This window comes from Ruditapes philippinarum, unplaced genomic scaffold, assembly GCF_026571515.1.
Source record: "Ruditapes philippinarum isolate M1 unplaced genomic scaffold, ASM2657151v2 ctg144_1_1_1_1, whole genome shotgun sequence".
In the NCBI taxonomy this organism is placed as follows: domain Eukaryota; kingdom Metazoa; phylum Mollusca; class Bivalvia; order Venerida; family Veneridae; genus Ruditapes; species Ruditapes philippinarum.
Genome location: NW_026862875.1, coordinates 121,120 through 139,888, shown reverse-complemented (window position 1 = coordinate 139,888; position 18,769 = coordinate 121,120). Strand labels below are relative to the sequence as shown.

The 18,769-nt window shown below is 33.5% G+C and overlaps 1 protein-coding gene across 3 annotated transcripts; it reads right to left on the bottom strand.

Annotated features, from left to right (window-relative positions):
* Positions 1-5,764: 5,764 nt before the first annotated feature.
* LOC132720465 (tubulin polymerization-promoting protein family member 2-like) lies at positions 5,765-18,377 on the bottom strand. 3 transcript variants are annotated; one of them, XM_060704610.1, is made up of 4 exons: positions 18,230-18,377; positions 12,999-13,287; positions 12,491-12,668; positions 5,765-6,389 (listed from the first exon to the last, which is right to left on the bottom strand). In XM_060704610.1, exons 2-4 carry the CDS (start codon positions 13,280-13,282, stop codon positions 6,201-6,203), a joined length of 651 nt encoding a protein of 216 aa, XP_060560593.1. In that variant the 5' UTR covers positions 13,283-13,287; positions 18,230-18,377; the 3' UTR covers positions 5,765-6,200. The 3 variants fall into 3 exon arrangements, with proteins under 3 accessions (XP_060560593.1, XP_060560592.1, XP_060560594.1); XM_060704609.1 differs by lacking the exon at positions 18,230-18,377 and adding an exon at positions 13,693-13,955; XM_060704611.1 differs by lacking the exon at positions 18,230-18,377 and adding an exon at positions 13,557-13,692.
* Positions 18,378-18,769: the final 392 nt, after the last annotated feature.

The window sequence follows — 18,769 nt, the reverse complement described above, 5'->3', positions numbered from 1 at the left end:
TTCTCTTTCTCTACTTGTTATAGAGTTGTAAGCGAACAGCATGGATCCTGATCAGACTGCGCGGATGCGCAGGCTGGTCTGGATCCATGCTGGTCGCAAACACATTATGTTGGTTTTGTCATCCCGCGGCTCATTTGTTACTGTTGTTGATTTTAACATTGTTTACATTGGTGGCAACTAATTACTTTTTATACATTTTAAGATGTATCACATTTCATTGTTTGTATATGTGATTTTTAAATGATGAAAAACAATTTGAGATCCATTTTAGATACAAACATGTTCCAAGTATTTTTATGGGATGGACATACAATGACTGATGCTTTTGTGGAATAGTGAGCAATATACATGTAGTTTTATATATATTTTCATTATAGAGTGTTAATTTTCCTTTATTCAAAGCAGTATTTATTGTTTAACATGTTTTATGTATTATCATTTTCTGTAATTATTGAATTTTGTGTGAATTTGTTAAAGAAATAATATGTTCGAAATGAGATTGTAACAGAAATTTTGAAATTTTATTATTCCTTTTTAGTTTTATAAATAATTTCTAGTTTTTATTTCATCTCTATAGAAATGAAGTTATTGTTTTCAGTATAAACATGACCACCACGGGTTTTATTGATTTATTTTTAATGAGATTTAAATGAAATATTTACTTTGTTCACTTTAATGCAATGTATGTACATACTGTATATAGAATTTTTTAGCTCACCTGTCACAAAGTGACAGGGTGAGCTTTTGTGATCGCTTTTCGTCCGGCGTCCGTCCGTCGTCCGTCCGTCCGTCCGTAAACTTTTACTTTAAATGACATCTCCTCATAAACCACTAAGCCAATTTCATCCAAACTTCACAGGAATGTTCCTTTGGTGGTCACCTTTAAAAATTGTTCAAAGAATTTAATTCCATGCAGAACTCTGGTTGCCATGGCAACCGAAAGAAAAAACTTTAAATATCTTCTTTTAAAAAACCCTAAGAGCTAGAGCTTAGATATTTGGCATGGAACATCTTCTAGTGAGTGTCTACCAAGTTTGTTCAAAAAAAATCCCTGGGGTCAAAATTGGCCCCGCCCCAGGGGGTCATTGATTTTCCCTATATGCATATAGTAAAAACTTAAAAATTCTTCTTTTAAAGAACCCAAAGAGCTAGAGCTAAGATATTCAGCATGAAACATCTTCTAATGAGTGTGTACCAAGATTGTTCAAATATAAGCCCTGGGGTCAAAATTGGCCCGCCCCAGGGGGTCATTGATTTTCCCTATATGCATATAGTAAAAACTTAAAAATTCTTCTTTTAAAGAACCCAAAGAGCTAGAGCTAAGATATTCAGCATGAAACATTTTCTAATGAGTGTGTACCAAGTTTGTTCAAATAAAAGCCCTGGGGTCAAAATTGGCCCCGCCCCAGGGGGTCATTGATTTTCCCTAAATGCATATAGTAAAAACTTAAAAAATCTTCTTTTAAAGAACCCAAAGAGCTAGAGCTAAGATATTCAGCATGAAACATTTTCTAATGAGTGTGTACCAAGTTTGTTCAAATAAAAGCCCTGGGGTCAAAATTGGCCCCGCCCCAGGGGGTCATTGATTTTCCCTATATGCATATAGTAAAAACTTAAAAATTCTTCTTTTAAAGAACCCAAAGAGCTAGAGCTAAGATATTCAGCATGAAACATCTTCTAATGAGTGTGTACCAAGTTTGTTCAAATAAAAGCCCTGGGGTCAAAATTGGCCCCGCCCCAGGGGGTCATTGATTTTCCCTATATGCATATAGTAAAAACTTACAAAGTCTTCTTTGAAAGAACTCAAAGAGCTAGAGCTAAGATATTCAGCAGGAAACATCTTCTAATGTGTGTCTACATAGTTTGTTCAAATAAAAGCCCTGGGGTCAAAAATGGCCCCGCCCAGGGGGTCATTGATTTTCCTTATATGTGTATAGCAAAAACTTAAATAATCTTCTTTGAAAAAACCCAAATAGCTAGAGTTTAGATATTAAGCATGAAACATCTTCTAGTGAGTGTCTACAAAGTTTGTTCAAATAATAGTCCTGTGGTCAAAATTGGCCCCGCCCCGGGGGTCTTGATTTTCCCTATATATGCATATAGTAAAAACTTAAAAAGTCTTCTTTGAAAAAACCCAAATAGCTAGAGTAAGATATTAAGCTTGAAACATCTTCTAATAAGTGTCTACAAAGTTTGTTCAAATAAAAGCCCCGGGGTCAAAACTGGCCCCGCCCCAGGGGTGTCACTGTTTTTAACTATATGTGTGTAGTAAAAACTTACAAAATCTTCTTTTAAAAAACCCAATGAACTAGAGCTTAGATGTTTAGCATGAAATATCTTCTTATGGATGACTACCAAGTTTGTTCAAATAAAAGCCCTTGGGTGAAAATTGGCCCTGCCGGGGGGGGGGGGGGGGGGGGGTGACAGGGGGATGAGATCATTGTTTTTCATTACATGTGTGTAGTAAAAGCTTAACATTGTGAAACATCTTCTAATGTGTGTCTTCCAAGTTTGTTCAAATAAAAGCCCTGGGGTTTAAACTGGCCCTGCTCTGGGGGCCTATATACAGGTGAGCGACCTCAGGGCCAGGCCATCATGGCCCTCTTGTTTTTGTGTTGATGTTGTTTCAGCATACACTCATTTGTTTACATTACCCCCTATATATTGTAAATGGACTTGTCCATCTTTCAATCTGGACTTAACCATTTATATTTTGAAGGGAAAATTTCAAAACAATAAAAAGAGAACACTGTGGACCATGTACACTCATTTGCTTTCATCACCCTCTAAATATTGTATATGGACTTGTCCATCTTTCAATATGGACTTTACCATTTATATTTTTAAGGGAAAATTTCAAACTATATACTCAATTAAAAGAGAGCCCTGCCAACCATGATCAGAAGGCCTAGAAAGTGTTGGTTTGTCTTGGTCTGCAGTGGTCACATTAAGTAGAATATGTTGCTGAAAGCAGGTTAAGATCGAGTTATAATATTAATAGTTTTTATTGCATATTGAAATATATATTTTTACTGTTGTAATTGCAAGGCTTGCAATGTCTTGATTGACATTGTTAATAACTGATTTTGGAAACAAGTTGTGTTACAATTGAAGGAAAAGTTGAAACGTTGGGCAGAAAATGATAAGTACATGTAATATATGTAAGATAAAAAGAGATTTTACTGAGGTAAGGGAAATCCTCTTTTTGAGAAAAGAATAGCCTTATTTAAGAGAGAAAAAATGGTGAAAAATTTTGCTTCCAAGTTAAGTCTTTTTGAGACAAAATTAGCTTTAATATTTAGATAAGTTAGCTTGTTTCAAGGGCATGGTTTATAACTAGCAAGTGGAGAAGTTGTTTTAATACATGTATGGAAACGATGTAAACAATATGTGGAGAGACACAAACAGTTGTTTGTGAAGAAATTCATGTTTATTATTCATTCCTTTAAATGTTTATCTGTGATATATACATTGTACAATGTTTTACTGTTTCGTTATTTTTGATAATATAATAATGTAATAGTTGCAAAATGTATCAAAACTCATACAATTTTAAAACAATTATATATATTTATCATTGCCCATAATCATGGAGCCTTATGTAAAAAAAAGTCTCTGCCATTCATGAAAAAAATGCCAGAAAGCATTCACTAAAATATCATTCTGCCATTGGTCAGTTTTGAATTTAGAGAGCCATTCAGCCGATCAGATGATTTGTAACAAATGTTTTGAAATGCCTTAGCTGTCATTGTGATCTGGTAAAAAAAAAATCAAAATATTATCGATATAATTATTATGTTTACATCATTGTGCAATTACTCACTTTATCACCTTTGTGTATTTGACTTTGATGCCATATGCTTATATGTAATCTCCAAGTTACTGTTATCATTTATAATAAAAAAAAATAAAAAGAACAATGTTTTTACTTATGTTAGTGTTACCCAGAAAGGGAGAAAAATCTTAAGGTAATAGGGAACTGACTTGAATTGTGTCCCTTTAATACAGATTCTTCATCATGCTTATTATTTTACAGACAGTAAAGTTATGTTAGGAATTCTTGATCTTTAATAAAACAATATACCATTGTTCTTGTATCCTAATTCTGGTATAACAAATTTTACACCTTTCTTTCCACTCAGTAATTAAAAGACTTTTATTCTGTTTATTTTTGGTTGGGTTTTATGTCAACACCAACAAAGTATAGTGACAACTTTCTAGCTATTACTGGTAGAGAAAGACTTGGGTGCCCCTCTGTACATTATTTAAAGCACAAAAATTAATGTTAAGAGACTATTTAATGTACAGATGTCAAACTATATGAAAATTACCTGTATATTTGAATGACACAGGTCAAAAGTCAAGGTCAAAATACTTGCAAAATTGAATTTGCTTTCAGTAATTCAAGAAGGGGCGGGATTGGGGTACAAACTTCCTTACTGTAAGCTAATGACCCCTTTCATTTTTGGGTTAAAAGCAAATGTCAAGGTTAAATCTGACCTTGACATTGAAAAGGATTCTTGGAGAAAGCACTTAACCCAATAATTTATAGCATGAGTGAATGTTGTCTGCCAGTAGGTCAAGGTTACAGCGTCTCTTTGCCCTGGTATGCATGTTTATTATCATCACAGGAACCTGAAATTCTAACGATTTTAAAAAAAATCCCATATATTTGTATACTATAAAAAAACATGTTTTTAATCTTTTTTTTTCTTTTTTTGGGTAGAATTTCGGGTTCCTGTGATTTCATGAACATCTCCAGTTATGCAAAACGTTATCCAGAAATGAAAACAACACACTTATATTGTTATACATCTAATACTTATTTATAAATACATGTACATAGAAATACATAACAACAAATGTGAAATGGCTAAAACGCGTAATTACATATATCAAATAAAGAATTAATTAGCAATTAATTATTTAAATGAAGGTTAATGAATAATATATAATGCAACCCTTTTACATATTCTGTAAATAGCTGAATAAAATTAAAGCAGTACACTTCTAGTTGATAAAACAGGTCAATTTACATTAAATACACTTATATAAAAGTTATGAAGTAAATATATAAAAATGAAAAGTTATATATTGTTTAAAACATATGAAATCGCACTGCACCCCAAAAAAAGTTAGATGACCATAACCCTTTGACCTTTATAACGTTTGTGTAAATATTTTATATAACTAATTTTAAGTAGGAGATTACCCTACGTCCAGAAATGCAACTGTTAAGATTTTTTTTCAAAAGGCATTTTTTTGCCGTAGCGAAGCCTGTTGGCAGAAGTTATCCGAGTTGCTTCCCTTCTTTAACACCAATTAGATAATTACTGACATGACTTATCTCCCTTTCGAACAATTGGCCTTGACAAAGGTTCTGACTAACGCTTCTACTTTGTATTTTTTAACATAAACTCCTTACATTGTAGCACATCTGTTACATATAAGAAAACATTAACAGAACAATTTATCTGACATAAAATCTATGATGCGCTAACATCTTGCACAGGTTTAACATTTACATATACAATAAAAGTCCTGAGAAAGTTTGCAGACGACAATTTAATGCGTTTACCTTTGGCTTTTGTACAAGATACTGGTATTTCAAACCCGACCGATCCCACGAAAAAGTGCAGCTTTAACCTCCCGTCTTACCCGGCACTGACTGCTGAGTCAATGCAGTACGTGGTGGCAAGATTCACTAAATGTACAATAAACTTACGATGGGTCTCTTTAATTTATTTTTTTCTTTGTTCATATACTGTTTTTGTCTCATAAGGAAGTATATATACACGTATGTTTATGCCAGTAAAGTTTAAATGACATCAGTAAAGTAACTTAATACAGCCATGCATGTTTAAAATGATCCAGGAAAAACAATAACTTTATAATTATCCTCATTACAGACTTTTCTTACTGCATTGTAAAATCAACTAATAAATAAATTCTTTCATACATATAACTGCCTTTTAAATGGACGAAAAAGCTGTTTATACTTCGTCGTTTACGTAGTTATCTTAAAACAATTACACAATCTTCACTGATCTTGTAGGGAAAATGAAGATGCACGTTTTCAATACGAATTTTATTTTTATTACTTTATATCCTACATAACTATGACTGAATTTTGATTGAATAACACACTTTAATTAGTAGCAATATCATCTACATTTAGAAATGAAAGTAACGTTTGAAATTCACTCCTTTCCGTCCTTCTCAAAGGTCCCTTCACCTTTATAGCTTGCCACATATCCCGATTTCTTACCCTCATCTGAGCGGCCCTCCTTGCCACGCCCTTTACCCGTCTCGTCAAAACGAAGCTTGTGCGATCCCGTATATTTTGTAGTATCTGTAAGCCCTTGAACATTACCTGTCGTAGACTGTTTCTAGAAAAAAAAGTAAAAAAAAAAAAAAATAGGTGAAAGATTTTATAAGAACACAACGGAATGTGATTTATCCCAGATAATACCCCTAACTACGAATCGCCAGGGGAGGTAATTGGAAAACCCATTAAGGATGATATGAACAAAATTGGAACTAAAACACGAATGTGTAAAGAAGGATTATGAACATTTGGATGGGATTTAATAACTATTACAATGCTTGTGAACTGATTTAAATATTGAGAAGACATTATATTAACTTCAAAGAAATAAGCATTTATGTTTTTTACTGACAGACTATCTCCCGTTTTATTATAATTCTGTTTTTTTGAAAACTAAGAGATCTAGTAATTGAGGTAGAATCATTACGTCAAATATATTTTCAAAGTTGAGACGTTCAGACATGAAGATTATATTAAATAGGGAATGTAACTGATTCACAACCGTCGCTACAGATTCCGATGTAGAATTTCAATAGTAAAGATGGTACATTCATTTTATCAATAGAAATTTGTTTAGAATAAATGAAGCATTTGGCATATTTCTTATTTTTGGCAAATGGTTGAACAATCTGATATTAAACGCAATAACTTCTCCTTCTATCTTCGATTATTATACGAGACAGCTGTTCCAATTATTCTGTATATGTCGCCATTTTCCGTTGACTATTTTTGTAAGGTTTCAATATTTTTTTTACATAAGCCGTGTCTTTTGATATCTGCCTTAGATAGATTTTTTTATCCGGCTTCGCCCATTAATTTGTTTTATTATCTTAGGGAACGTGCATACATTATTTTACTTAGGGCTCAAATACCGTTTTTAACGGACTGGCACGAAAAATGAATAATAAAAAAAATTCATGATCACCGCTGTCACAGCACATCTTCTGATGTTGTAACGTTCTAAATTACCCAAATTGGATACATGCTAATGTTATAAAGTTCTAAATTGAACAGTTTGTATATTTGTAGAGTGTCGAATTCTAATTTAGCCGGTGCTATGGGGCATGGACGGCGCAGCTTGTATATCAAACACTGTCCATATTAAACAGGCTCAACCAGAGACTACAACAGTTTTAATTTGGCTAGGTTGCTTTCTTAATTTAATTTTCGATCCAAATTTAAAATATGCACCAGAATAAGCAGTAGCAGAAATTTTTTCCACCTCAATAAATACAGATACGGAAACTTTCAAAAAAAGCCGAATTCGAACGAGCAATAGATGGATGGAAACACTTAGTCTAAATATATACCATTTTTCATATGATATTTTTCTAATAAATTCCTAGATATATTTGATTGATAAGTATTAACGCTACAACAGGAAGGTTATCAATACTCTAGATAAAACTAGGCACGGTAAAACATCTACATCATTAGACAGTCCTACGCATAAACCCTCCCAGCCTGCTGAATCTCAGTAAGGGCTTATCAGCTAGTAAATCACTATTAACTGTATATCTCCCATTAACACGTCCACTGAGTTGAGAGTCTTGTCATCGTTAATTGGTCCTCTGTGTTCTTATCTAATGGCCCTAATGTTGAAGGATCAAATTTCTGAAGATACACTCACTTTTTATCGATGTTTTTTTTTTCTCTGGGACTGCGGCCCAAGTGAATTGTGAAACTAGCAATTATTTGAATTATTTGTAAATATACTTAATATCACAAGATAATTGTAATTTTTTACTGCAAAGTGCAAGACTCTTAACTAAGTGACCAGGTAAGTGATATTTTTATTATTAGCTCGACTATATAAAGTATATGTAGAGCTGTCATACTCACCTCGGTTTGTAAGTTGGCGCCAGCGTACATACTTTAAATTAATGCCTATGTGCAGTAAATATTTTATCTCTAACTTTTTTTATTTTTAATTAGCTCATCTGAGGACAATGTCCGTGCGTCAAAAATTTATTTAAACAACTTCTACTCCTAAACCACTTAGCCATTGCAGGAGTGTACCTTGCATAAAGCTCTACCAAAGGTGTTCAAGAATAAAATCCCATGCCAAAGCAACCAAAAAAAACCTCATAAACTCTTCTTTTAAACAAGAGCGATCAGTAATCACATGTGTCGCCTCATGATGGCCAATTTCATGTTGGGACAAATTTTGTGACAGACAGACAGACGGACAGTGCACAACTAGACTTGGTACTGATCATTCCTGTAAAGTTTGGATAAAATTGCACCAGTAGTTTATGAGGAATAGTCCGGACAAGCTTTTGCGTATCTGGCAACACACAGAAAAAAAACACCTTTTTATCAAAGGGCCATAACTCGGCCAAAAATCATTCAACCGGAAAACCCGTGCAATATGCGCAAGGACTTGAGCTACAGATCAATCCTGTAAAAAGTTTCATTGAAATTGCATTAGTGGTATAAGAGACGTAGTCCGGACAAACTTTAAAAATAAAAATTATTAAAGGGCCATAACTCTGACAAAAATCATTGAACGGAAAATGCTGACAATATGCACAACTAGACTTGGTACTGATCATTCCTGTAAAGTTTGGATGAAATTGCACCAGTAGTTTATGAGGAGTAGTCCGGACAAGCTTTTGTGTATCTGGCAACACACAGAAAAAAACACCTTTTTGTCAAAGGGCCATAACTCAGCCAAAAATCATTCAACCGGAAAACCCGTGCAATATGCGCAAGGACTTGAGCTACAGATCAATCCTGTAAAGTTTCATTGAAATTGCATTAGTGGTATAAGAGAAGTAGTCCGGACAAACTTTAAAATTAAAAATTATTAAAGGGCCATAACTCTGACAAAAATCACTGAACCAGAAAATGCTGACAATATGCACAACTAGACTTGGTACTGATCATTCCTGTAAAGTTTGGATGAAATTGCACCAGTAGTTTATGAGCAGTAGTCCGGACAAGTTTTGTGACGGACGGACAGACAGACAGACAGACAGACGACGGAGAAGTGATCCCTATATGTCGCCACTACTCCGTAGAGGCGACACAAAAATCCAAAGAGCTAGAGCTTAGATATTTGGTATGAAACACCTTTTACTGAGTGTCTATCAAGTTTGTTCAGATCAAAGCCCTGTGGTAAAAATTGGCCCCGTCCCGAAGGGTCATTAATTTTCATTATACATCTGTATGTACACATGTATTCCTTATCATAATACACATCATGTGATAAGGTGTTAAACTGACAAAAACCAGTATTTACAGAACATTTTCCCTTTGAACATATAATTTTCCATAAAATAATGTTATTTTTTACTCTACGTCTTCATTTCATCATAAGGGATTGACTTAAAACTTCAAATATGTGTTCCTTACCGACGACTACATCATATGTGACAATGTTGTTCACTTTAGCACCAATATTTTTCCAGAATATTTCCCCATGAACTCATTTTTTTCCTAACAAAATGTTACTTTTTACTTACTTCTTTATTTCCTAAGGTATCTACTTCTAACTTAAAATATATGTTCCTTATACATGTGTGACAATATTCATAACTCTAGCATGGATATTTCCAGAATTATTTCCCCTTTGAACTTAGATGTTATAATGCCCCCGAAGGTTGGCATATTAAAATCGAACCGTCCGTCTGTCAGTCCGTCCCACTTCATACATATAGACAGTGGTGGTCGTGTCCGTTCTGAAACTTCAGAATGCATGAAAGGATTTTAATTTTTCTTTCATTTTTTCATATATGAAATAACCATAGATGTATGGTGTGTCAGAAACAAGACTCGGGTTCCTACGACTAAGGTCAAGGTCACTGTGGGGGTTCAAACTTTCAATTGTCAATTTTGATGTTAATATACATATAGGCAGAGATGGTCGTGTATGCTCTGAAATTAATATGCATGAAAGGATTATATTTTTTATTTCACATATGAAATCATCATAAATGTATGATGTGTTGCCCTTAAGACATATAAATGGTTGTTGTTGTGTCCGCTCTGTAACTTCCATATACATGAAAGTTTCAATTTTTTTTTAAAATATAAAGTCACCATAAATGGACAATGTGTTATGAACAAGACCCAGGTTTCTTTGTCTATCACTTAAAGGTCACTGCTGGGGTTCGAACTTTGTCAATTTTTACCACCACACTTAACATGTTATAGGTGGTTTATAACTAGAATCCTTTAGGGGCATTTGTCACGTTCTGTGACAGCTCTTCTTTATATATATTATTTTTATATATTTATATTTTTTGCTCTTACTTCTTTATTTATGAAAGAATTTACTTCTAACTTTAAACAATAACATGACAAGCTACATAACTCTCGCATCAATATTTTCAGAATCATCATCCTTTTATACTCAGAATTTTAGAAATAAAAAACTTATAAAATATTTTTGTTTCTAAAATTAATTTTTACACTATCCCAATGCTGTACACTATCCCAATGCTGTACCGAGTCCCTGTGATTGTGAGTTGTAAGTGATTAAAATCCTTTAATGTAATCCAGTCTTTTTAGTCTTTAACTTATTTAAAATTGAATGTATCTATGAAAATCTTAGTATGAAAATCTTAGTTTTCCTTATATCTAAAATGTTCTCTATATCCTCCAGCTAATAATAAAACTATACATTCTTGAAACATGATAGGATCATAAAACATTCTAGGGTGCTGCTATCAGTGTATACTGTGACAAGCCATGTAATTATAATTAAATGCTCATCACTGGCCAGAGATAGGAAATTTTGGGGAAAAACTGGAAATTTTGGGTTTATGCGTAGGACTGTAGATATCTATCTAAACCTGATATAAAATATACATCTAACAGAAATGCTGGCAACTCTTCTGTCTAGAATTCTGGTTTTCATGTAGTTTTTTTACTCTGGACAAATTGTGATATTACCTGCATCTGCAAACCACCAAGCATTTATATATTCTATATATACATTATATATATATCAATTACAATCGTCCACTTTAATCAAAATGTCCTTAAGCACCAAGCAATTGTTTTCTAGTTATGCAATCGTACGATCCTTGTGTGCGTCCGTCCGTCCAAGTGTTCATCTGTCCCCGTTAAGATTGTTTGAAAGGAAACGTTACTTACATTTTAAGGAACGAACTTTGCTTAACTATAGGAACGATTTAGTAAAGCATTTTGTATTTTCGATCCAGTCTTTTAAATCGGAGTGATGGCCCTTTTATCATAGATTTTCTTAAATCAAGGATAAATGATGTGAACCAAAGATAGAATGACAGGTACATTCCATAAGAGCAAAAACGGACACCATTTCTACCTTTCAATAACATCATTATCAATTGTACTTCTCGTCCTATGTTTCTAGGCTCAATACAATTAAAGGGACTCGACTGAGGTTTTTGACATGACAGGACCATAGGTGTTCGGCGCGTTGTTTGGTCACTACCCCCGCCCCCAACCCCACTCCTCACCACTATACAACCCTCCTACCTCTCAAAACCATGTAAACTGCAGTATTTTTCATTTGAAACATGTTTTAATATTTGGTTTATGCTTTAATTCAATTTCCTTCATTTCCCGCAAAAAAATAAAAAATTGATACATATATATTTACTAAATATAAATATGTATCATTTTTTGTGGGAAATAAAGGAAATTGAATAAAAAGCATGTACCAAATATTAAAACATGTTTAAAATGAAAAATACTGCAGTTTACATTGTTTTGAGAGGAAGGAGGGTTGTAGAGTGGGTGGGGGGTCGGACCCGGGGTGGTGACCAATCAACGCGCCGAAAACCTATGGACAGGACTGGAAATAATTTTTCGATATTCATGTTCCATTTGATTTAGATCTAGACCAATAGCTTGTGTGCAAAATATCAGACCATTCGCTCACTCCGTTTTTCCAAAGATATTATTCTTATTGTGAAAAATGACCCAAAATTGAAAAGCGTTGAAACGCTTTTCACTCAAAAAGTGCTAAGAATACCACAACAATACGATTCTTAATTTATTTCTTTGTAAATTTCTTAATTTCTTTTGCACATCTTTCTGTTCTATATATATCCAAGCTAATCTATGTAAGAAACTAAAATTTTATGTTTTTATGCTTTTGAACTACAGTGGAGTTCCTTTAATAAAAGTTTGTTCGAAGAGAGGAATAACAAATTTAAAAGCACAACTTACAACAGTTTTAATTTTGGGTCCTGTTGAATGCAATATTTTATCTTTGACCTTTGCATACATTTCAGTTACTTTAGGGTCATCTTTACTAAGCTTCTCATCGCCAGTTTTCAGCTTTGCAAACTCGAATGCTGTAAATTGCACGAATTTCTCGCAGTTACCTTTATTGACGATCATGTGCCTGCAGAAAAAGAACATACTGTATTTTATTATCAATGTTACAAGTGGCCACATTTGTAGCTTAATGAATTCGGCAAAAATGATTTAGGCATAAAGAATATAAACAGGAATGCGATATTCAGCAAAGTAGTTTCTAGTACACCGCATTGTCTGGTTAAGTAAAAGCCAAGGCATAAAGAGTATTTATTGTTATTTAAATGTTCGCATTTCATGTGTACCCTTCTTAATTAATGAGAAAAAAAATCATAACATTTAGCTAATGTGGAAGGTTTAGAGATCATTATCCTAAACTATTCTGTAAAATATGAATGATTATATAGCACAAACTTACGGTTTACTTTTTTCTTTGCACTTTGAAAACACACTGGAATCTATTCGGTTGGTAAGAATGACCTTTTTAAACTTAAAATGGTCTTCTAAACAGTCTTTCACTAGTTTATTGCAGGCTTTTGAGGTAAAATGGTCTTTCATTTTTATGTCACAGAAAGCAGAAAACTTTTCTGCCAAATCTACATTCACATCATCATTTTGAGACTGTCCCCCTGACGCTGCATCGGAACCGGACATATCTTCGCCATGTTGACATGCAGGCTTGTCATCACCATTTGACGCCATAGTTCCTAAATTTGACCAAAAACGTTTTTTAAATAGGATTGTCTTAAAATGTAACTTTAACAGCAATAAAAATGTAAACAAAATATTATATGAGTATGTACATATTTAAAGAAACTAAACATACGAACCTAGTATAGGCAAATCCGTTCAAAGTAAAGCGACATATGCGACATTTGTTAACCATCAACAAAAGATACAGTTTAAATTGAAAGTATGCAAAATTCATCATTTATAAAGACACTCTAAATGTCTCTATCAAAAACAACTTATTTACCATTTAACCGTATACATTAAAGGAAACAAACTCTTGTTTCTCGTTTCACATTTTCCTCCAAACATTTAAATCACTTCAACACAACCTTTTTCCCTAGAAAACCTCATCCAAATTATAAAACATAACAAGATCTTACCGTTCAAACAAACAGTTTATTGTTTCGTATCACTTTAAACAAATTTGCCCGTTAACAAAAAATGAATTATTGTTGTTTTTCTTCCGCTTTGCATGAATGAAGCATATCCATCAAACATAGAAATATGTTACATATTACAATCAATTCACCCCTTAAACGTTGTAGTAAAGTACTTAATCTATCATCAGCTAAGAAAATATTGTAAGCAAGAGGGGAGGCGTCTCCTTATGAATCATCAGAGAGGATTTTGTATTTGCATCACTGTTAGTTTCGACCTCATTCATAAGTAAAGGAAGCAGCTGGACCACTGTAGTGAATATGATACGTACTTCATCACTGTGGTGAATATGATACACTCATTACTGTAAAATCAGTTGATTTCACGGAAATTGCATTCGTGTTCTATTTCGATTTCAGTAAAACTTTAACGCCGTTTGCTTTTTTCTACATTTTTAATTAAATCAAAGTTAAAAAATATACTGCTTCGAGATCAAATTAAAATTATTTTGAATGACGCGTGCATCGAGACAAATTTCCTAATAAAATATTCAGTGTATGTATGAAGTTTAAATCATAAAATACGTTTGTATTGAAATATAATAATGTGACTTTCCTAAAACGTGATATTCTATTATATACTTATGATGAAATATTGAGAAATGTTGTTGAAATAAAATGCACGTTTTCATTAAAAATTATCTTACTGTAGTGCAACATATTTTCTGTATTTTCAATGATAACTTAAAATTTTCGTGATATGAAAATTATCATATTTCACTCATAGCTATTGCTGCTCGTGAGAAATATTTTATTTACATACCATCCGATGAAAATAACCCCTGTTTTTATAGAGAAAAACTTGAATATCCTTTATTTATCTTTTATATATAGCCTGTTGGTGTTTTGTTTGTCATCACAAAAGTATCATTTTAAGAAACACATTTATTTTAAGGTAATAAATTCAGTCCATCACTCTACGTTTTATATACAAAATTAAGACATTGTTGACGAAGCAGAAGCAGTGAGAAGAACTGTTCAGCATCCGAGGTTTTGGCGAGCTTCGTTGAGGGCATACTATTTGAGCCGCGTCATGACAAAACCGACATAATGGGTTTGCGACAAGCATGGATCCAGACCAGCCTGCGCATCGGCACAGTCCGATCAGGATCCATGCTATTCGCTATCAGTTTCCCTACTTGTTATAGGATTTGTAGGCGAACAACATGGATCCTGATCAGACTGCGCGGAAGCGCAGGCTGGTCTGGATCCATGCTGGTCGCAAACGCATTATGTTGGTTTTGTCATGACGCGGCTCATTTTGATCAATAGATAACAGCATTGTGAATGGGGAATCGCTCCCTGACCAACTAATACATTATAAATTTCTATTTTTTTCTTTCCGATGTTTCTTTCGATTGTGAAAATATATGATACACTTTTGTATTATTTTTCCCCTTGCTATCGATACATGCCCTGACTATAACCAATTTAGATCTTTATAGAAAAAATTAATGGACCCAGAAGATTGACAAATTTGATGGGAAAAGAACGACACATCAACCAGAAAATGATAAAGCGAATAATTCAATCTGTACATATCGTCAGTTAAAATGTAATAATATATCTTTCTTTTCGATTTTTCAATGAAAACTCAGTATTACAACATGCATATCAGATTGTTTGTTTATATTGGTGGATTTTGTCGATTTGATTCACTTAGGGAACTTGTTGCTTCAGTTCCATCCAGGCTCTTGGTCGATTGCCTGGGAGAAGTGGGCTTGTATTCTGGGATTTAACTAGCTCGCTTTTGGAAAGTTTCACTATCGTTCACTATCTTACGGGGATGTATTCACTGGGCTGAGAAAGGAGCATACTATCTCTCTTGTATAAACTGTATATTCTTGGCTTAATGAGGGTCCATCTGCCCTCCATTCACTGACAGTACGGACCCCTTGACCTTGCGGCCTTTTTATTATAGTGTTCGGACCAGTTATGTGTCAGTGTTGCCATTAAAACAAAACAAAAGTACATTACATTACATTTTTCACGTTCAATTGATAAAATGATTACACAGGCTGTAAACAAAATACGCTCGAAGGAAATCAGTTAATGATCCTGTCTATACAAATTAGCTCCTTTTATGTATAATTGTAGAAGATAAATGAGCTCTGTTAATATGGAAAAACTTACAGCTGAAGAAGTAAATCTAATATACGTAATTGTATCCACACACTGATTGATGAATGGTAGCGGGACTAAAATGAGATATTCTTAGAACAGAGCCGATAATGTGATGAATGACAGCCGCGGCCAGTCAACGGGAATAATCGTGTAACAGAATTGATACAGTTGAATAATATAGAACTACGCGTTACAGTTTCAATACAGTTATGGATAATAGAACTTAAAGCAGCATGCCTCCAGATTCATGATATTTTCTTGAAAATTTTGAAAATGTATTTAAAGCATAATATTGTGAAGTAACCAATGACACTTGCAACCCACGTTAATTACCAAAAAGAGGTTACAAAATGTCTTACAATATGCAAAAACATCCCTTACTGCGTTAGTAACGCAGTAGAAGTATTGTGATAAATACTGAAAAATTAGTCATTAATCGCACAAAATATGTAAATTATTACTTGAATCTTGAATCATTTTACTTTTTCTTAAATATTTGTACATTTTTGTCAACTATGAAATAACTTACATATTTTGGCTCATCTGGAGGCATGCTGCTTAATAGCTTAGCAGGTATACTTGTAAAAGTACTAATACAGTAATTGATAAACAGGCAGAAAATTAGGGTAATATGGAGAGAAATATCGTGTAGCAGTACCAATACAGTGAGTAATGAATCGGCGGGAAACTCGGAGGGGAATACCATGATACAAGATCGATACTGTTCCATTACCATCAACAGAAGCATCAGTTAATAACCTACAACAAACGGGGCATTAGATTTTGTTGATACAAATAGATAACAGTCAGTTGATGAAACTATTCCATTGCATATTTAAGAGACTTGTATACTGAAGTCTCGAAAGAACTCCGTTAAATTGGGACAGGCACTATGTATAATTCACAAAGTAACATGTCACATTTACTAATGGTTTCTTTGATGTCATCCTTTTTAACTGCATGATTACTACTAAGGCACAAGTCACTGGTACCCAGGCCCTATCAACCCCGATGAGTAGAGGGGAATTTGGCCTATATCAATGGTCGTTAAAGGTCCTGAAATGACTATATAGACGTTTGGATAGCATTATCCCTTGAAGACTAATTTGAGACCGTAACAAATTTTAATTTATGGAGCTAGAATAAAAATTCAGGAAAAATAAGAATAACTTTGCATCCCAACTCGTTAATATTAGAGAAATGCTATATCCAGATGAAATTTCAAAATATGTAACTTTTAATTTCGTCGTTCTTGAACAAATATCTAATTGGATGTATTTTTTATATATGAAAACATATAATGGGTCTTTTTTACTCGCGAATAACGACACTCCCGTTGGTAGTAATATAATTGATCGGAAATTACTTGTTATAATTGATCGCACGCGAATAACGTGCATAAACAATTAGGCACTTAAAGCCAATTCGCTACAAATTACTAACATACGTATTGCATAATCGACGTTGCCAAATATTTTTCAATGAGCCAACACTTCTGGTGCTGATTTTATACATGTCATATTTTTAATTATTTTCTGCTCTGGAGCTTCATTGCATAATTTGGCTCTCTGTGGGAGCGAATTTTTTCGACGTGTTCTGTTCAAACTGGAGTTGAGTCTGAAACACGATTTTAATTCAGTGACAGCGTGAGTTAATATACTTGGGAAAAAGGCAAGAAAGGGGAATGTTTTTCTTCTAGGCGATTCTACTTAGTGTCGACAAGATGAATTCATGAAATTATTTCAAATAAATGTGTTTCAACTAAATTTATATGGAATCATTGAGTTTATTTTAACCAATCTCCAATTCCGCCACTACTGGTAAACTGACTTGCACTGGAGTGAAAAATGACCACGCCAAGATCCCCGGGCATGTATATATGTATTCTATAGGCTTGATGAGAGTCCATCCGCCCTTTCAGGAACTGAGAATACGAACCCCGTGATCCCTAGGCGCAAATCAAATCACGTTTATTAAATCAAATAACTAAAGCCATTATCTTCCTAAAGCCGGGTCACCTATCTGATAGCAGTGCTTGTAAAAGTGTTCTACGAACACAGTTCCATAAGATGTGAACACATGTGAAGTGAACACATTTCTTGTGATTTAAACACATTTCCATATGATGTCAACCCATTTTCTGTCACTGATTATTTCAGTATAGTCAAAGGTCACTTAATTGGTTACTTCTTTACATTTCTTGTATGTCTATATTTACAATGACTTTTTTTTTGTTCATTAATAGAAGTACATGTATGCATCTAGCGTAAGTTAAAGCTAAAATTGGTAAAGTCGATATATAGTATATTGTTATCTGACGTCATATTTAAAGAAAAGGAAAGACAAAAACACTTACAATTTTCATCGATTAATCCGTCTTAACTATGATGCCGAATTCCAAAGACCTAGATTTTTCTCAGTAAATATTTGTGTCACGTGACCAGCGTCTTCTATTGATTATTCCGGCAAATTGTGTCAAGCAATAATTGTTCCAGGAAAAAAAACGTTCACAATATGTATACAATAGCATTTGTAATAATACTGCTCGGTATGGTGTTTTTTTTCGCTATCCATTCATTTTGCTGAGAGAACCTTACTTTGGCTTTACTATCAAATAAATAGTTGTTCTAAATATAAAGAAGACCTATAAATATGACTCTTAAGTAAAAATGATACACACGTTTATATGATTTTAGTATACGGGATGACTCATCGGTGGGTATTGATATTATAATAATAGTCTTCAGTGCACTTAATTTCTATAACGAAGATTTTCATTGGATAATCGTGACGTCTATTAATTCTCTGTAGATACTTTAAGTTATTATGATACAAATTATATGGCCAGACCTGAACGGCACAAACTTTGCCTTAAAATAAAAAAAATATTTATATT